This window comes from Dermochelys coriacea, chromosome 24 (genome assembly GCF_009764565.3).
Source record: "Dermochelys coriacea isolate rDerCor1 chromosome 24, rDerCor1.pri.v4, whole genome shotgun sequence".
Taxonomy (NCBI): Eukaryota; Metazoa; Chordata; order Testudines; family Dermochelyidae; genus Dermochelys; species Dermochelys coriacea.
Window position 1 is genome coordinate 1,288,867 of NC_050091.1, and position 20,499 is coordinate 1,309,365.

Genomic DNA, 20,499 nt, shown 5'->3' on the forward strand with positions numbered 1-20,499 from the left:
AGCTTCTAAGCCAGAGGTGGCTTCCACCTTTTTGTACTCTGCCTGCCTGTCATGAGAGATTCTAGGTTTCCTTCTTGAATCTGTGGCACTTTGCAGTGTGACTTGATTCTAACCCTGGGTGATCTAACCTTTCCTACTTTGCTGACTGAGACTCTTTGTCAGTGCAGGTGTATGTCTTGAAACTGACAAAGATGGAGATTTTGCCATTTCATGCAGACATTGAGATTGGCCAAGTTTTGGAAGTTCCCCTCAAGATGTACCACACCGATAGGGAGACAAGGGAGACCATTGCTTTTACTGACTGCTCCCTCTTAGCCCTGGACGTGAGCATGGATAAGCAAGGGGTCTTCATCCTTGCTGAAGAGGGTAAGATAGATGAGCTCCAAATTTGATCACTTTTTAAAATACCTGTTTGCAAAGTCCATTTGTAATTTATTTCCCAAAGTGTTATTCCCCATTTGCCAGTGTGAGTATTGTGTCAACCAGTCACAAGGTCTAGACAGAAGGTTAGTCATCCTGTCATAATGTCTGGTACTGTATAATTCAAGTCTTCCAACAGCTAACGGGGACAGGACAAGTGGAGAGAGGGTGACAGTCTGGGAAACATTTAGGAAAAATTTGGGAAGTCATGGATTCCATTACAGCCGTAACCCTGTGTCCAGACATCAGCCCTGCTCATCAGAGATGTAGAAAGTGCTGAAAAAATGCTCTCAAATTTACAGGTAATGAGAAACCTGGCCTGACATTCTGCTCCAGTATCCAGTTAGCAGCGAAGTCCTTGGGACACACTTTAGTAACGGTGAGCGCGACAGTGTACCAGGAGTATTTTGAAACCAGTGCCACATTTGCTGCTTATGAGCCTCTCAAGGTGAGGAGGTGCTCCCCTCTCTCTACTTTGTTCCCTGCTATTTGAGTCCTTCTTTTGTCTTTACTGTTTTCCTGTATTTGCTTCGGGAGCGAACCCATTGATGGTAGTGCACCAGCGATGCTAGTGCATACTTCCCTTCTGTTGTGGACTGCCTGTCTGTATTCATGTTGTCACGGAATTGTGGTCAGAAAGAGAGGGCACTTCATCCCTGCCCCGTTGAGGGATTTGTAAGGCTTTATTAATTAACATTTGGCAAGTCCCTTGGAGCGGGGAGTTTAATGCATATCCCCCTGAAATGTTGCTAAGTTTTTCTCAGCAAGGAGAAAGTTCCTTCCATACCTCTTTTTCCTTGACATTACATCTGCCCACAGTTGAAACCATGTTTTGCAACTACCATCCTCCTAGACTCAGAGGATTGAATAAATTCCTTTGTGAAAAACCATCAAATGCATCTGAGCAGGTCCTCTGTTGCAGCAGTAATTTTTCTTTTCCTGTTAGCTGAGCTTTCTGCTGCCCCAGGAGGGTGTCTTTTTATTTTTGGTGCACATTATTATATATAGTATTAGTTTTCTTACAGATAGCTCAATATAGTCCAACCCAGAACCAATAACAAATGGCCTCTTCCTATAATATTGTGTAGTTTCTCAACCTTTCGGGCCTGCATAAGAACATAAGAACGGCCATACTGGGTCAGACCAAAGGTCCATCTAGACCAGAGTCCTGTCTTCCGACAGTGGCCAATGCCAGGTTCCCCAGAGGGAAGGAACAGAACAGGGAATCCCCAAGTGATCCATCCCCTGTCGTCCATTCCCAGCTTCTGGCAAACAGTGGCCAGCTGGCTCGACTTAAAGGCCCCTCCCACTGCTGAATGGTATGAAGGAGCCTGAGTGTAACTGAGAATTAGGCCCATTGGTTGTATTGTAGACATTACCTTTTGTATGTCCTTGCTGAGACTATATATTCAAATAGCAGCATCTGCTCATTTCTCTTTGTGTGATCAGGCTCTAAACCCAGTGGAGGTGGCATTGGTGACTTGGCAGTCAGCAAAGCAGATGGTATTTGAAGGCGGGCCTGGGCCATGGGTTTTAGAACCATCTCGCTTCTTTTTGGAATTGACTGTGGAGCATGAGGAAAAAATTGAGGTTACACAGATCCGACTGCCAACTAAAAGGAAACAGAACCAGTACATTTACCGGATTTTGTGCCTGGAGTTGGGGGAGCAGGTAGGGAAAAACACCTACATTTTCTGCAATGTAATAACCAGCTGGCAACAGATTGGCTAATATCTCACACATAAAGTAATACAGTGTGAAAAAACATGTTCCATTTCTCCTGCCAGGAAAGTTCATGGCTTGTACCAGCACACTGTAACTAAGGGACAGTTTGACTCTTGTGTACCTGAAAATCGTTTTAGAAACTCCTACTGTCCACTTTGCTGTGGAAATAGAAAAAGGGATAGTGTATTGCTGCATCTGATACTTAAAAGTATTCAATGCAGAGATGCCCCATTGGTGAGGAGGGCTCCCCAGACACTCTGGGCCTCTAGAGAGTCTCTCATAGAGTGTTTGTTTGTTTGTTTTTGAGTCTCAGTATTTTGTTTATAGACTAGACCTTTATCACAACCCCTGATGCCCTGACATAGTCTGGCTTTTGTTTTCTGTAAATAAACCCATTTTGGGATGCTGTTCAACATGACATCATGGGTATAGCTGAAATTGAAAAGCCTGCTGTTTAACCATCTCCCTTGCATGTCCTTGAAGGTGCTTATGCTCCAAGTAGGTAATCAGCCAGGAGTCCTGAACCCTAGTCCTGCCGTGGAAACTGTGCAGGTGACTTTCATTTGTGCTCATCCAGCCAGTATGTCTGTGACTCCAGTGTACAAGATAGCTGCAGGTGCCCAGCCTTGCCCATTGCCTCAGCACAACAAACAGCTGGTAAGACTTTATATGTTTTAAAAAGAATGAATAACACTCCTCTCCTATAATCATTTGTAGGGTGATTGGAAACCCATGATGTGTGTGATATGTTTGATGTCCAGATGAAGCTTGTGTAGCACTAACTGATGATTTAATAGCTATTACCAGGAAATCCATTATCTGAAGATGGAATCACCTCTGTCAAATTAAACTACGCTGATGATCTCTGCTCAGTTCCTCTGCCCATCAAACTGGCTGAGTAATTACATCAAATTACTGTGTAATTTGGCAGTAACTCACTCTCTGCATAAGAAAAATCCAAAGAGGAGTGACAGCATCCTGGGCCCTGTAGTCTCTTAGGTTGCACCTCTCTCGTTCAGATGAAGGTGGCTATGGGCTGCAAGGTGCTTTTCCTCTAGAATCAGGCTCCGAGTTACTAATGAGATTGAGTTCTATTATTTTGGATGTAGATCCCCGTGTCCAGTTTGAGGAATACAGTTTTGGAGTTGGCCGTGTTTGATCAGCACCGGCGGAAGTTTGACAACTTTAGCTCCCTGGTGCTGGAGTGGAAATCAGCCAATGAAACTCTCGCACACTTTACTGACTCAAAGTCCATGCAGATGGTAGCAAAGGATGATGGGAGTGGACAGACCAGATTGTACGGTACCTGTTCAGTTTTATACACTGAACTCCAATGAAGTCAGTCGGATTTGCACCTGCTTACCCCAGCACTGAATTTAGCTCAAACTCTCTCTCTCTCCTTCCTCCTAATATAATCACTGTATCTATGCATCACCATGATATCTTCACTTTCTCTAATGATTTTGGCTTTATTAATTAAGAATTTAACATAAATTAAGCTCAAACTTCAAGTTTTCTTTCTAGGCTGGGCTCCTCCTAGGTTCTTCCCTAAGGACTGTTCAGCCCACTCACTAGATCAGAGGTGGGCAAACTGCATCCGGCCCTCCAGATGTTTTAATCTGGCCCTTGAGTTCCTGCTGGGGAGCGGGGTCAGGGGCTTGACCCACTCTGCACGGCTCCCAGAAGCATCAGCATGCCCCTCTCCAGCTCCTATGCACAGGGGCAACCAGGGGGCTCAGCACACTGCCCCTAGTGCTGCCCCCATAGCTCCCATTGGTAACGAACCATGACCAATGGGAGATGCGGGGCGGCGCCTGCAGACAGGGCTGTGCACAGAGTCGCCTGGCCGCGTCTCCATGTAGGAGCCGGATGGGGGACATGCCACTGCTTCTGGGAGCTGCTTGAGGTAAGTGCCGCCCAGAATCTGCACCCCGACCCCTTCCTGTACCCCAACCTCCTGCCACAGCCCTGATCCCCCTCCCACCAGTCGAACCCCTCAATCGCTGCCCGGAGCGCCGTCCTACACTCGCAACCCCTCATCCCCAGCCCCACCCCAGAGCCTGCACCCCCAGCCGGAGCCCTTACCCCATCCCGCACCCCAATCACCAAGCATTCATGGCCCCCCATACAATTTTTATACCCAGATGTGGCCCTCTGGCCAAAAGGTTTGCCCACCTCTGCACAAGATCATTTCTTTAGAGAGCCAGTTCCCTTAATCTGCAAATGGAGTAACAAGCCACCCGCCCAAGTGAGTCAGCAGCACCCTCTTAACCCTTTCCCAACCGAATTTCCTCCTGCTTACAGGGTGGGTGGGGTATGTCGGACGAACACTGCTACTCTGTTACAGCCTTTAAAAATGCCATAGCATGGCTAATGGATTATATATATGTGTTTTTAAACATACAGCACAAGGAAGCTGTCAAAGAACAATTCAAGCAGATTTCTAACAATTAATTAATTAATTGCTTCCAATTCTTAACACTGAAATTATTGCTCATGAACCTTATTTGCAAATATTGCATCCTACTCACTCTTATTCCTAGTTGAAGGTGGAATTGTTGTTTTTTTTGTTTTTTCCTTTTCAAATTTTCTCTCGTTTCCAGTGAAATTTCTGCTCTCTATTGCTTATAGGGCATCAGCTCCTTGAGGTGCACCGCATCAAAGGGACTATTCTGATTGGAGTCAGCTTTATGAAGTATTCAGAGAGAGGCAGTCCAAGAGTGAGTGAAAGAGGACATTTTGGGGCACATTTTCAAACCCTTCTGAGATGAGTGTAGTATGGATTGCTTAATCTCTGACTGATCTGTCAAGCAAACTGTTGCAGTCTACTGACAAATTGAGCTGAGTAGGTTAGGATTGTGCAGATAATTTTATCTTCAGGTTTGAATACTGGGCTTTGTCCGCTTTCAAGAAGAAAGTTCTATTTCTGCCATCTCAGCCAGTTAGGAGAGGTGCTAGTGCACTGCCACTGCAATCATCGGTTCCTTCTGCGAAAGAGAAGGTTTAGGGTTTTGTGACTAGAAGGAATACTAATGTAACTTCTCTCTGGTTTTGGTTGTGTACTTAGGAAGTATCTAGCTTGCCAACCTCTACGACTGTGGAGTTGTTACTGGTAGAGGATGTGACGGTGGTGCCAGACAATGCCACTATCTATAATCATCCTGCTGTGAAGGTAAGAAGGTTATTAGTATGGCTAAATCATATCACATCAGTCTTTTTTGTATATTATGCAGCATTTTATCATCATCAGATGTTTTTTTCCCCTCAACTGCCTTCATGAATATTTGGAAGACAGTGAATGTGTGTCCCTGCATAGAGCTCATGCTCATCTGTTGTATAACTGATCATCACTTCATGGAATGATAAATGCTTTGATCTTCCCCTTTCTGCTCAATGAAATGTAAATACAGTGTGTTGTTGGACTGCAAGTGCTGCTTATGTTCAAGGGTGGCGGTGCTTCTGAAAAGAAGGCCACTGTGCCAGATGAGTGTTAAAAGAGATGATCTGCAAGTATTCTTCACGATACACTTAATGAGGCTTGTCCTGGTCTGTTTCAATGAAACTGAAGAGACAGTGCAATTAGTGGAGGAATCACTGTTCATTGCCCTTCTGTTGAATGTCTCTGTATCGCTCCCAATCCCTGCCCATTGGCCAGTGAGTGATAGGAAATCAATCTTGGGTTTTCCATTTGAAAATCCAAAGCACTAACCCCCAGGCTGGACCATTCACAATTATTTTAATTGGATACATGGCATTAGCTGATGCCCTTGAGCTTCCTTTCTTTGTTGGGTCAGCAGGGTCTCCTTGGGGGAATAGTGACTTTGTGTATTACAGCTGGCTATTCTTAATCACCTCATCACTTAGGGCCAAATTTGAGGTCTTTACTCGGTTTTTACTTATAAGAACATAACAATGGCCAGACTGGGTCAGACCAGTGGTCCATCTAGCCCAGTGTCCTGTCTTCCAGTGCCTGATGCTTCAAAGGGAATGATCAGAACAGGACAATTTATTGAGTGATCCATCCCATGTCCTACAGTCCCAGCTTCTGGCAGTCAGAGGTTTAGGGACACAGGAACATGGGGTTGCATCCTGGGCCATCTTGGCTAATAGCCATTGATGGACCTCTCTCCATGAACTTCTCTCATTCTTTTTTGAATCCACTTATACTTTTGGCCTTCACAACGTCCCCTGGTGATGAGTTCCACAAGTTGACTGTGTGTTGTGTGAAAAAGGACTGTATTGCCTTATGCTTTTTTAAACATGCTGCCTGTTAATTTCATTGGGTGACCCTGGTTCTTGTGTTACGTGACGGGGTAAATAACACTTTCCTCTTCGCTTTCCCCACACCAGTCGTGATTAAAAAGCCCTCTGCCATATGCCATCTTCGTCGTCTCTTTTCCAGGCTCAGCAGTCAGAGACTTTTTAGTCTCTCCTCAAATGAAAGCTGTTCCATCCCCCTCATCGGTTTTGCTGCCCTTTTCTGTACTTTTTCCAATACAATATTTATTTTCAATTCCAATTATATGATTTTTGAGATGGGGTGACCAGAACTGCAGGCAGTATTCAAAATGTGAGTATAACATGGGTTTATATAGTGGTATTATGATATTTTTCTGTCTTATTATTTATCCCTTTCCTGATGGTGCCTAACATTCTGTCAGTTTTTTTGATTGCTGCTGCACAGTGAGCAGATTTTTCAGAGAATATCCAGAATGACTACATGTTTCAGAGTAGCAGCCGTGTTAGTCTGTATTCGCAAAAAGGAAAGGAATACTTGTGGCACCTTAGAGACTAACAAATTTATTAGAGCAGAAGCTTTCGTGAGCTACAGCTCACTTCATCGGATGCACGAAAGCTTATGCTCTAATAAATTTGTTAGTCTCTAAGGTGCCAGAATAACTACAAGTTCTCTTTCTTGAGCAGTAATAGCTAATTTAAACCTCATCATTTTGTATGTATACTTGAGATTGTTTTCCAATGTGCATTACTTTGCATTTATCAACACTGAATTTTATCTGCCATTTTTGCCCAGTCATCCAATTTAGTGAGATCCCCTTGTAACTCTTTGCAGTCAGCTTTGGATGTAACTGTATTTAGTAACTGTTTTGTATCGTCTGCAAACTTGACCACCTTACTGTTTACCCCTTTTTCCAGATCATTTATGAATATCTTGAATTGCACTTGTCCAAGTACTGATTCTTGGAGGACACTGCTATTTACCTGTGTCCATTGTGAAAATTGATCATTTATTCCTAACCTTTGTTTTTTATCTTTTAACCAGTTACTGATCAGACCTTCTTTCTTATCCAATGACTGTGTGCTTTGCTTAAGAACCTTTGGCTAGGGACCTTGTCAAAGGCTTTCTGAAAGTCCAAGTTCATTATATCGACTAGATCATCCTAGTCTATATGTTTGTTGACCCCTCAAAGAATTCTAATAGAGTGGTGAGGCATGATTTCCCTTTACAGAAGCCATGTTGACTCTTACCCAACAAATCATGTTCATCTATGTGTCTGATAATTCTGTTCTTTACTACAGTTTCAACCAATTTCCCTGGTACTGAAGTTAGACTCACTGGCATGTAATTGCCAGGATTGCTTCTGGAGCCTTTTTTTAAAAAATCCATGTTACGTTAGTTAACCTCCAGTCATCTGGTAAAGAGGTTGATTTAAGCGACAAGTTACATGCCACAATTAATAGTTCTGCAACTTCATGTTTGAGTTTCTTCAGAACTCTTGGGTGAATACCATCTGGTCCTGGTGACTTTTAGTCCTGTTTAATTTATGAGTTTTGTTCCAAAACCTCCTTTTATTGATATCTCAATCTGGGACAGTTCCTCTGATTTGTCACATAAAAAGACTAGATCAGGTCTGGGAATCTCCCTCACATCCTTCACAATCAAGATTGATGCAAAGAATTCATTTAGCTTCTCTGCAATGGCCTTGTCTTCCTTCAGTGCTCCTTTACCGTTCATTGGCCTCACTGATAGTTTGGCAGCGTTCCTGGTTTTGATGTACGTAAAAGAAATTTTGCTGTTAGTTTTTGTGTCTTTTGCTAATTTCTCTTCAAATTCTTTTTTGGCCTGCTTAAGTATTCCTTTACACTTGATGAGTCAGAATATATGTTCCTTTCTGTTTTTTCTTCAGTAGGCTTTGACTTCTTTTACTCTGCTGTTTAGCCATGATGGCAATTTTTTGGTCTTCTTACTGTTTTGGGTTTTTTTAGTTGGGGTATACCTATAATTTGAGTCTTTATTAGTGTTTTAAAAATATTTCATGCAGCTTGCAATTCTCAATTCTTACTTGAGCTAAAACTCCCTTTGGAGACTGAGTAAAAGCTGAGTAAGGACTGCAGGATTTAAACCCCTCAGTCATGAGCCAGCACTCTGAGTTGGTAGAGAAGTGAGTGCACTGGGATTTTACTCCTTTTTCTGTACCATTTTAGGAAATATTTGATCTAGTGGAAGGATCTGGGTACTTCTTGGTCAACAGCAGCAAAGAGGAGATTGTAAACACTACATACCTGGAAGCAGAGAGTGCCATCGAGGTGAGCACATTCAAGATGTTTTCCCCTGGAGAAAAGCTTGGGTTCAGAATCTCACAGTGAGATTCACCCCCTGGAAAGAAATCGATATTTTTTTTCTTACTTTCCATCTCTCATTTCTTTTTACCTTCAGAACTGTTTATGCAGTTCACTTTAACACACTGGATTACTTGATTGCCAGCAAGTGTGTAAAGTGAGCCTGATATTTGTTGGAATAGGTTCTTAATAAGAGAAAACATTAGAATAATGAATTAAGGAATACCTGTCACCAAATGGTACAAAATACACTGTATCAGCTACTGTGTATAGATTTAATTTACCTTTTGGGTTTTATTATATGTTTAGGGACTTCGCTGACTTCCAGATCCTGTATAGGGTGACACTTTCAACCATTATAGTTGCTCAATCAAAATTAATTCTCTCCTGTAGTTTTCCTTGCTGTTGTTTCCTGTAACAATAAATATAATACAGTATACTATTTGGTGCTAACTGGCCCAGAGGCATGAGTGAGCAGTGGGGTCAGAAATCAAACTTGAGTCAGCTTTGCTTTCCTATAGAGAGAAATTTAGCCTGAATATCAGGAAGAAACATCCTGACTGTGTGACCTTCTGGACTGTTGAATAATTTCCAGGGGAAGTGATGAAAACACTTAAAACTAGCCTGGACAATGTTCTAGTAACTGTGCTATAGGAACAGTCCTGTGATGGCTTCTGGTTGACCCTAACAGAGCTTTTCCCTCTTTTGTTTACATGTTGTTTGAACAATGACTTTTCAGCAGAATGCTAGACTTGTTCACTTTTACAAGTTGGCTTTAGCTTTTTGGTGACAGAGATATAAATTAAATCGGTATCCACTGAAGATAATATGGCTAATACCTCCTCACTTTCCTTGTAGATTGTCCCTTTTCATCCTGGATCTCTTACCTTGGAAGTCTATGATCTCTGTCTGGCATTTCTGGGACCAGCTACAGTCTATCTACATGTGTCTGATATGCATGAGTTGGAGGTGGATCTCATTGATAAGGTGAGACAATCTTAGGGAAACTCACATGTCTGTAAAAAAAACCTAGCCTGGTGGGATGTGATTTTTTTTTTTTTGTTCTTATTTCTATTCTTTGTTTTGTTTGGGTTTTTTTGCATTGTATGGAGCCATCGATGAAGTAATTTTCCTTTCAAGAGACATTTGTTTTATTTTCACACTGTTAGAGAAATCTGTGTGAACGTATCTTCTTAAATACAAGAGACACTGTCAGTGTGGCAGCCTTTCACCTAGGCCTCTGAGAACAGGATTCTTGGCTATTCCACTGTGTTGTTGGCTCCCAAGGACAAAGAATGTCACTGCACAATATGCATTCGTGCACCCGCCATCATGAAGAAACTCATCTCTCTCAAGGTTGCTTAGTAAAGAAGATAGATCTGAACTATGATGGGTGGTGGTTTTGAGAGTTTGAGGCTTCCAAAATATGAGAGTTACATTTTGGTTCTATCATTCTTATGATTCTTTCTTCAAATCTGTGGAGCAGAGATAATTCACATGAGCCACTTAGCTGGGCTTGGTGCACTTGGTGCAAGATTTGTACACAGGACTGCAAGAGAAGTTGTGATTTTTCTTCAGTACTTGGTTAGACACTACCAACTCCTGCCCAAGTATCCACTCTTCTCTTCTTCCTTGGGGGAGTAACAACTTCTTCTGGAACTGAGCTGCAAGGGGCTTATATTGAAGTTTGAATGCAGTGTTTTAGCTAGGTGATAAACCATGAGATCTTGCATCCACTTCGGAGGTTTGTTTTTGGCAGTAAATCATACTGCTGTAGAAGGACCAGGCCAGTCTTTTTTGTGTTTTTTTTTTTCCACATTTCATTAATGTGAAATCTTATTTTACCTGGGTTAAAAAATGTATTTAAGGCCATTCAGTGTCCCAATAATAATGTCACTCACTACACAATGGGAGATCCAGTGTGAATCCCTGCCTCATACTGTAGGAGCTGCCATACATTCTGGCAGCCCCACAGCAGCTCTTAGAAGAGATGAGCCTCTAATTTTAACAGCAAAAACTCTATATTTCTGATCAAGAAGTGACACTGAAAGAAGAGGGAGTCTGTGTGTATCCTGTCGAATGTCCTGCCTACGTGAGTGACTCTCTGCAGGTAGGAAAGAGAACTTAAGAGAGGTAAAGTGGGTGGTGGTCTTTTGCAGCCCATCCACGGTTAAGCATAGGTACAAAGACACCACCAAAAATTGTAAAAGTGCTCTTTTTACCTAGATCGAGATTGGCAAATCTGTCCTAGTCAGTGTGCGAGTCCTTGGTTTTCATCGACATCCGTTCAGGAGTAAATATTTCAAGTACATGAAGCTCAAACTGCAGGCAGCATCTGCTATTGTTACACTTATGTGAGTACTACTGTAGGCAGCCTGGTGCATTTCCACCTCAAATAGCAGCTGATAATATCCATTGTCTACTGCAAAATAGAACTGATTACTACAGAGCAAAATCCAGCACCCTATCCATCCCCTGGCTAAAGGAGTGTTGTGGTGACTAGATGTCCAAACTCTCTCCAGTTATGTCACTGTCTCAGTGTGTGTGTTCTTGGGAAAGTCGATTCATCTCCCCATGTCTGAGGTTTAATCTTCTGTAAAGTGGGGATCATACATAAGTACCTCATAGGGTAGGTTGCCAGGCTTAATTCATATTTGTAAACCTCTTAGTGTAGATCCTCAATGAAAAGTGGTGCAAAAGGCAAAGTGCTGATTTCCATTCCCATCACTCGTTTTTCTACACTTCCACAGAATCCCCTTGCCACAGAAAAATATAGCTGTGTATTAAATACGTTTACATTGTTTATTTCTGGCATGGTTAGTCCATAAATGTATAGCTCTTTTGATTGAAATAGTTTTCCTTGGAATCCCTGTATTATCTTAATACTGTTCTGCTTGCTTACTGTGGAGGCAGTTGAAAATATATGTATTTACTTACAACTATCTTGGTATTCAGCAATGATGTCAGAGAAAATGAATGACAGTTTAATGGATTATATAACTTAAACCTTTCCACAGCATGACAAAAATGGTGTGTGCATGAGGAAAGAGACATTAATTTCCCTGGAAAATATAGATTTCAGAGCTTTAACGTGATTGAACACAGCCACAACTATCTCACAACTATCACAGATTGTGAATTCTGCCACTCAGAGCTTTGTGTAACATAAGTCTAGGACTGTGCTGGCTGTCTAGAAACACAAACCTCAGTATTAGAGACTCATTTTAAACACATCAACTAGTTAAAGGCATATCCATTTTAATGCAAGCTGGGAAAAGTGAAATAACTGTTAAGTATCTTTGCAGGCTAATGGAGGAAGTGGGTGAATACTCTGAAGTTTACATACTCCGAGCTGTCGCAATAGGCCAGACAACCTTAGTGGCTACAGCCTGGGACAAGATGGGAAGAAAATTCACTTCTTCTCCTCGGAAGGTTGAAGTAAGAATGCTCACCATTTGTGCCTGTCTATCTTTAGATGTTTCTCACTTGGTGTAGAATCATTTCCTTCAAAGTGCAGTGAAAAAACCCACTTGGATAATATTGGCCTGAAAAGCTTCGAGTTTAGATGGGTTTGGCAGTCATAAAAGAATGGAAAGATCTTGTAAATAATCACAGATTTCTTATAAGGGCAACATGCTGCTATTTGCAAAAAGAAAAGGAGTTCTTGTGGCACCTTAGAGACTAACATATTTATTTGAGCATAAGCTTTCGTGAGTTACTGCTCACTTCATCGGATGCATTCAGTGGAAAATACAGTGGGGAGATTTATATACACAGAGAACATGAAACAATGGGTGTTACCATACACACTGTAAGGAGAGTGATCACTTAAGATGAGCTATTACCAGCAAGAGAGCTGCGGGGGGAAAGCGGGGGGTAGTGATAATCAAGGTGGGCCATTTCCAGCAGTTGACACGAACAGTGGGGGGTGGGGGAAATAACATGAGGAAATAGTTTTACTTTGTGTAATGACCCATCCACTCCCAGTCTCTATTCAAGCCTAAGTTAATTGTATCCAGTTTGCAAATTAATTCCAATTCAGCAGTCTCTCATTGGAGAGACATTTTGAATTTTTTTTGTTGAAGAATAGCCACTCTTAGGTCTGTAATCGAGTGACCAGAGAGACTGAAGTGTCCTCTGTAATTCTTGATGTCTGATTTGTGTCCATTTATTCTTTTACGTAGAGACTGTCCAGTTTGACCAATGTACATGGCAGATGATGGCATATAATATATCACATCGGTAGATGCGCAGGTGAACGAGCCTCTGATAGTGTGGCAGATGTGATTAGGCCCTATGATGGTGTCCCCTGAATAGATATGTAGTAACTATTTCCCCCATGTTATTTCCCCACCCCTCACCGTTCCTCAGATGTTCGTGTCCACTGCTGGAAATGGCCCACCTTGATTATCACTACAAAAGGTTTTCTCCCCTCCCCCCCCCACCCCAGCTCTCCTGCTGGTAATAGCTCATCTTAAGTGATCACTCTCCTTACAATGTGTATGGTATCACCCATTGTTTCATGTTCTCTGTGTATATAAATCTCCCCATTGTATTTTCCACTGAATGCATCCGAGGAAGTGAGCTGTAGCTCACAAAAGCTTACGCTGAAATAAATTTGTTAGTCTCTAAGGTGCCACAAATACTCCTTTTCTTTTTGTGAATACAGACTAACATGGCTGCTACTCTGAAATGCTGCTATTTTTATATTTTACCAATTTATCCCATTTTCCATAAAAATCTGTGTAGTCCTGATGTTTACAAAACAGAGGGTGTTTGCTAACTGGGAGTCCCATTCTCTGTTATAGAGATCTCAAAGGGATGTGGCATAATCAGCTTAGAAAAATGCACATGTGATTTATTTTGTATGCTGTAGCAAAGAATTCAAATACTGAGCTACCATCAATCTCATTGTTCTCTAAAATATAGGTAATTTTAGCTCTTGTGAGGTTTTTTATGGGGGGCGTGTTAGAATGTCTGTGGTACTTCAAGATTAAGTGCAGACTGGCCAGGTGCCCTGTGTAGTGCACCAGTAAGCAAGGAGTATTTTTAATATTAATGGTTTGTCTTTTTAAAAAGAAATCCTGCAGCAGAAAAAGTTTTCTCTCCTTTTCCCTTTGCCAGGTCTTTCCTCCATTCAAACTCAACCCAGAGGAAATGACCCTCATTCCACACAACATGAGGCAGGTGAGCTTTAAAGTATATTAGTTCTTCCAGAGACAAATAAGATTTACCCAATCCCCTTTGCCTCTTTCTTTCTTTCTTTCTTTCTTTCTTTCTTTCTTTCTTTCTTTCTTTCTTTCTTTCTTTCTTTCCCCCACTCCTCCTGCCATATTAAGAGTATAGTACTGGTAAAAAATGTCTGATAGAGCAGGTGGTAAAAGCTGTATATCCGATTATTGGTCCTATTCCTGTTTCCTACTTTCCTACCTCTTCCTCACTTAACCTTCCCCACTCTTTCCTAAGCAGTAGAAGTCAAAATTACATCAGGTATGTTTGACCTTCTCTTCCCCTCCCTCTCAGACTGTCGCCTCCAGATCATTTTCAGGCTAGCGTCTCCTGTTTCTTTAAATTTATTTGCACTGTGAGGTATATCAGACGCACTCACTTGAGAAGCCGGGGAAGAGACACTGCGTTGTTTCCAATATGTGATACACTTTCTGTTTGTGGACAAGGAAAAGCACAGATCTGGTATGTGGTTCAGTTGAGTTTACCTCATTTTCTGGGGCTACAGTTTCCTGTTTAAATATATTGCAGGTGATGTCAGAAGGTGGCCCACAGCCACAATCTATCATTCACTTCTCTATCAGTAACCAGACTGTGGCTGTAGTTAACAGGCTGGGCCAGGTGATGGCTAAGGCAGTTGGAACAGCCATAATACAGGGTACCATTCAGGCGGTCAGTGAAGACACAGGAAAAGTAATAGTTTTCTCAAAGGTATCTTCCTAGCTTGTTTTGTAATTCCTCATTTGTTTCTTTGATGTATTTTCCTTGCACTCTCCTCTGCTGAGGAAGCACATCTGCAGGTGGGTTTGGGCATCTCGGTGGAACTGATCCTGAAATCCTTGGTTGGTCAAAACTCCCATCATCTCCAAGATCCCATACTGTATGTATGTCGTGCCTAGACAGGAGTAAAGGTTATTGTAGGGTTATTATTGTAGTTTGTTCTTTGGTTTTATGTCTGAAATGAGAGGTAAGGCTTTTGCCTGTTGGAGGGAGAAATGCCTTACTAAGTGGCATCAGCTCCTACATCTCTGTGTTTCTTGCTTTGTTGCACCCTCAGTGGGAAGTGCATTGTTGAAACAAAGTAAATGTTTAATTCATGGGAGAAAGCAATGGGGCATCAAATAACTCTATGCCAACCAGAAACTTTCCTTTCTTGACTAGCAAATAAGCTCCTGCAGCCTCTATGTTGGTGGCCATCATAGGCGCCAACTCCGTGGGTGCTCTGAGGCTGGAGCACCCACGGGGAAAAATTGGCTTCTCTGCACCCACTGGCAGCTCCACCCCCGCCCCCAGTTCACTTCTGCCTCCCCTCCGCCTCCTCCCCTGAGTGCGCTGCTGGGTCCTGCTTCTCCCTCCTCCCTCCCACCTCCCAGCGCTTGTGCCACGAAACAGCTGTTTTATGCGGCAAGCCTGGGAGAGAGGGGGGATGAAGGGGAACAAGGCACGCTTGAGGGAGGAGGCGGGGCCAGGGCGGGGATTTGGGGAGGGATCCAATAGGGGTGGAGTTGGGGTGGGGCTGGGGGTGAGGGGGCAGGAGCACCAACTGGCGCCAACAAAAATTGGCGCCAGTGGTGGCCATTGTGCCATGTTTGCTTAATGTTCTTCAGGGACTGTCACTTTTGCAATTCTGCTAACCTCTGGGACTGCATGCAAATCTAGTTCTCCTTTAAAGCTACCAGCAGAGCCCCTAACCAGCCTACACACTGTTTATTTTGATGGTAGGTCCCCCCGTCTCCTTCCTCAGATTGTCCGTTTTACTCATATTTCTCAAAGCATGTTTATTTGCTTTATACTGCAGGGTCAAGTGGAATTGGAAGTAGTTCAGCTGAGAGCAGTAAGAATTCATGCACCTGCCACTAGGCTTATAACAGCCACCAAGGTTAGTTCGGTAGCTAATATCGGAAACCACAGCGACCTGCAAGTAGTGAATGAATTTCTAGCTCTAGCTGGAGTTTGTGATTGCAGGTATAAATCCAAGTGGTGCGGAAAATCCTGAGACGGGGTTTACTAAATTGATGTAGTAACTGAAAACGGACTTCTTTAGTCATCTAGACCAGTAACTTCCAACCTTCTCAAGCAAATGGCACCAATTTACCAAATGGAGACTTTAGCTGATTCCTGTTCTACTGTGTATGCTCCAAACCACATTCTCACAATGATAAGCAACCTAAGTCCTATAGCAGGTTAGAGCTCTGTGCTCCACTGGATGGGAGCTGGGAAATGACAGTGCCCTTAGGCCCAGCAGAGACATATCATTAAAGTGGGGAGAGGGAGCTGGGAATATCTTCACAAACGCCTCAAGAAACCGTGCTAGTGGAGAATCATGCATCTAGTCCACTGTTGTAAGATAGTTCTCTGAAACGTTTTCATACTTGGAATATAGAAGGGCTCTCAAATGCTTTGTGTGTATAAGTGAGAAGCAAGTTATGTGCAGGACAGCGTGGAAGGCACACTGAAAAGGGAACTGCTTGGCTGCTGCCAAAGATCTGAATATGTCCAGGTAGAATATGCTTGCTCTACTTGCCATACACAACTCCTTCCACCAGTCCAGGGCATGGGGGACTGAACCTGGGTCTTGTGCACATAAGGATATGCCACTGTTGGAAGGGGTTGTGATATTTTCTCTAGGGCTAGGCATTTAGCAAGGTTGCTTGTATGTTTTACAGTAATGTTAAGGGACTTCAGAGAATATGCTGTTGGTAACAAATTCATGACACATACTACAAACCCTAACTATTTTTGAAGAGTTTACAATTAATTTCTTGTATCACCATGTTGGCAACTCCTCATAGTCTGTGTCCTATTAATTTCTTTGTCTGCTGTTCATAAGAACGGCCATACTGGGTCAGACCAGTGGTCCATGTAGCCTAGAGTTCCAGCAGTGGCTGGTGCCAAATGCTTCAGAGGGAATGAACAGAACAGGGAATTATTGAGTGATCCATCCCAGGTCATCCAGTCCCAGCTTCTGGCAGTCAGAAGTTTAGGGACCCAAGAGCATGGGATTACATCCCTGACCATCTTGGTTAACAGCCATTGATGGACCTCTCCCCATGAACTTACCTAGTTCTTTTTTGAACTCAGTTATAGTCTTTGCCTTCACAACATCCCCTGGCAATGAGTTCCACAGGTTGACAGTGCATTGTTTGAAGAAGTACTTCATGGTGTGTGTCTTAAACCTGCTGCCTATTAATTTCATTGGGTGACCGCTGGTTTTTGTGTTATGTGAAGGCGTAAATAACATGTCCCTGTTCACTTTCCTCACCCCAGCCATGATTTCATAGACCTCTCTCCTGTCCCCCCTGAGTTGGCTCTTTTCTAAGCTGAACAGTCCCAGGCTTTTTAATCTCTCCTCCTGTGGAAGCTTTCCATCCAGAATTGAACTTCGATGCCCAAACTGTAATGTAGAAAACATCAGCAATACCCTGAGTGCCCATGGTGACAGTATTTTTACTTTGCAGATGCCTGTTTATGTCATGGGGCTGACCAGCACTCTGACTCCATTTTCCTTTGGTAATGCCAACCCAGGGCTGATATTCCACTGGTCAATGAGTAAACGGGATGTTCTGGACCTTCTCCCCCGACACTCAGAGGTATGGAGCTGTCCACAAGAACATGATTAAAACCCACTGCATGCCAGGTGGTGGCTAACGGCATCAGGATAAGGCAAGCTGCATTAGAATTCCTTGCTGGGCAGATTAGCACTGCTCTGCAGACCATATGACTTGAGTGCCAGCATCCCTGCCACCTTGTCTTCATAAATTAGGACACCAAATGACCTCCCCTTCCTCCTCCTAGTCCTTCCTTGAAACAGAGAAAGCCTTTCACAAAGTCTTCTACAGTGATCTCAGCAGTGACATTGCCTTAAACTTCCTTATACTATGTCTACTGTGTGTATGTTTCAGATGGTGAACTCCTTGAGGCAGGGACTGTCTTTAGCTGTCTGCTTGTCCAAGCAGAGCCAGCTGGAGTTGCACTGAGCTGGATGCTTATCTTTGTATATCTTAAGAGGAACAATACCAGGCTCTTGAGGGAGTTGCTCATTAACCATTCTACCTAGAGGCAATTAACTTATAATAGCATCTCTCATCATAAAGAAGAAAATCCAAGGGAAAAGTGACCTCTTGAACCCTACATATGGCATCTGTCTGCATTTTTCCTTTACTATAAATGAACAGTTGATCGGAAAGGCCTGAGCAGCCTGTAATGACACCCCTACCATCTCTCTGTCAGGTTTCCCTACAGGTTCTACCCGAGAATAACTTTGCTATGGTTGTACATACTAAGGCAGCTGGGAGAACCAGTATTAAAGTGACAGTGCAATGTCTGAATCTATCCGCCAGTCAGTTTGAAGGAAACATGGCTGAACTCTCAGATGAAGTACAAATATTGGTAAGTTCCCCTGGTCACCCCAAATGGGATCTCTTACTTTCATGGGAAGAGGCAGAAGACAGGATTTCATATCGGAAGCAAGGAGGAAAAAGGAAATGAAGCCTAGGCAAGATACCAAGTCAAGCTGGCAAGTGTGCCGTGGATAGTAGTACACTGCGGGCTGTCCACAAACAGGTACATCATAAAAGATGTATTGTGGTCACTGTGTGCACAGAGATGTGTAAACCCTTCTCTGCATGTCTCTGTATTTCTCGCTAACTGATACTCCTGGTTAGTGGTGACTTCATTCATGCTGCCCATGGGGTGAATATAGATTGTGTGTGTGTAACTCCAGCGCCCCCTTCTGCAGTGTTGTTTCTGCTGTAGAGCAAGGGAGAGTTCTGCTAATGAGCTGGCCTGTCCACATTAAATGTCCAGCCCACGCTTTTGATATGGATTTTGTGGATTTTCATTGAGATTTGCCTCTTGAAGCCTTTGGAATAGAAATCATCACCCCCTGCACAGCGGCAGTTTCAGTGACTGCTCTCAAGCCTGGAGCCAAACAATTTTGGCATTTTCAGAATAAAAGCAAATATATCAGCCAGTAAGCAGGAGAAAGTTCCTCATTTCCATGCAATGTGAAGGGCTTTAACTGTACAACTCACATAACAGCTTCTGGAAATGGATGTTGAATGCTTATTCATTTCTTTCTGTACTTTCTTACTCTGTTTTGTTTCAGAGTAGCAGCTATGTTAGTCTGTATCTGTAAAAAGAAAAGGAGTACTTGTGGCACCTTAGATACTAACAAATGTATTAGAGCATAAGCTTTCGTGGGCTATAGCTCACTTTATCGGATGCATGAATCCGATGAAGTGAGCTGTAGTTCACGAAAGCTTATGCTCTAATATACTTGTTAGTATCTAAGGTGCCACAAGTACTCCTTTTCTTCTTACTATGTTTTGTATTTGTATATTCCTTGTGTGAGGAGGTTCCCAACAATAAAAGTGCCTTTCTCTGCTGATGAGCACTGTGTATTGCTCTCCAGGCAGCCATTATCATTTCCACCCCCATATTGAGGGGCTTTCTTCTGATTTTCTTATTAACCAGCCTACATGAGAACATAGGATTTGTCATACTGGATCATGTTATTGGTCAGTTGACTTTTATATTCTGTTTTGGCAGTGACTAATACCTGATGCTCTAGGAGTAAAAAGGGAGGGGAAAAAACCCATATGTTTCAGTCCTGTTATTCTCTACCGTACATATGGATGGTGGTGGATTCTGTCGGACAGCAATCAACTTGCATATGTTAATCCCTACTATGTCACGTATAAAGTTATTGATAGAAAATTATCCAATCTCTATGTTGTAGTCACAACATCTAAATCTCTGATCCCCTGTGGGAAGGAGTTCCACAAGATGATTACATGCTGTGTGAAAAAGCATTTTCTTTCATTGGTTCTAAAAGTACCTGCTATTTAATTTAATCCAGATGTATTTTTTTGAATTTCTCTTTATAAAATGATTTGTTCTGTTCCTACAGGTGTTCGATAAGCTCCTACTTTTCTCTCCTGAGTGCCCTGCAGAGCAGTTTCTGATGTCCACAAACTCGCAGCTCAAGCTGTATACAAACAGGTAAACAAAGAAAAGACTTTCCATTCTGAACCCAGGAAATATAGGACAGAGAAACAGTTTACAGCAGGGGTGCCCAACCTATGGCTCGTGCATTGTATGTGACCCACCAGAGCATTTCATAAAGCCCATAGCCTGCTTCAACACAATATACTAATAGCTGATTCATCAGTGTTTTGTCATCATGTTTACATCATTTAGTTTACACCATTGTGTAAATAGACAATACTGGACATAGGTTGTTTCTGTCTAAATACGTATGAAACAAGCTGAACTTAAAAGATAAATCAGTACAGATGTCATTAAAATATGTAGACTCTGTTTGGCCCACACAAGATTTATATGGCCCTCCTGTGTAATAAGGTTGGACACCACCGGTTTACAGCATGTGTTCTTCCTTTCAATGCAGGGAGCTGTCTGCCTCTTTGCATTGCAGTCAACTTTTTATCTTCTTTCCAAGAGCTGCACAGACTTGCAGAATTCTGTTGCATGGGAGGCCACTTCTGGGCATGCTCAGTCTCTGAAATCGCCTGAACATTAGTCTTTAAA

The 20,499-nt window shown here is 42.7% G+C and overlaps 1 protein-coding gene across 3 annotated transcripts in view; it reads left to right on the top strand.

Annotated features, from left to right (window-relative positions):
* NUP210L (nucleoporin 210 like) overlaps nucleotides 1–20,499 on the top strand; it is a 45,431-nt gene that overhangs the window by 13,617 nt on the left and 11,315 nt on the right. For all 3 annotated transcript variants that reach the window (XM_038382538.2, XM_038382536.2, XM_043502028.1), the window contains 17 exons: nucleotides 168–366; nucleotides 723–868; nucleotides 1,870–2,091; nucleotides 2,629–2,802; nucleotides 3,255–3,447; nucleotides 4,777–4,865; nucleotides 5,213–5,317; nucleotides 8,590–8,691; nucleotides 9,583–9,711; nucleotides 10,951–11,078; nucleotides 12,030–12,162; nucleotides 13,849–13,911; nucleotides 14,482–14,661; nucleotides 15,749–15,829; nucleotides 17,409–17,540; nucleotides 18,181–18,339; nucleotides 19,862–19,953. In XM_038382538.2, the coding sequence (XP_038238466.2) occupies nucleotides 168–366; nucleotides 723–868; nucleotides 1,870–2,091; nucleotides 2,629–2,802; nucleotides 3,255–3,447; nucleotides 4,777–4,865; nucleotides 5,213–5,317; nucleotides 8,590–8,691; nucleotides 9,583–9,711; nucleotides 10,951–11,078; nucleotides 12,030–12,162; nucleotides 13,849–13,911; nucleotides 14,482–14,661; nucleotides 15,749–15,829; nucleotides 17,409–17,540; nucleotides 18,181–18,339; nucleotides 19,862–19,953 (2,327 nt within the window). The remainder of the gene's footprint in view (nucleotides 1–167; nucleotides 367–722; nucleotides 869–1,869; nucleotides 2,092–2,628; nucleotides 2,803–3,254; nucleotides 3,448–4,776; nucleotides 4,866–5,212; nucleotides 5,318–8,589; nucleotides 8,692–9,582; nucleotides 9,712–10,950; nucleotides 11,079–12,029; nucleotides 12,163–13,848; nucleotides 13,912–14,481; nucleotides 14,662–15,748; nucleotides 15,830–17,408; nucleotides 17,541–18,180; nucleotides 18,340–19,861; nucleotides 19,954–20,499) is intronic.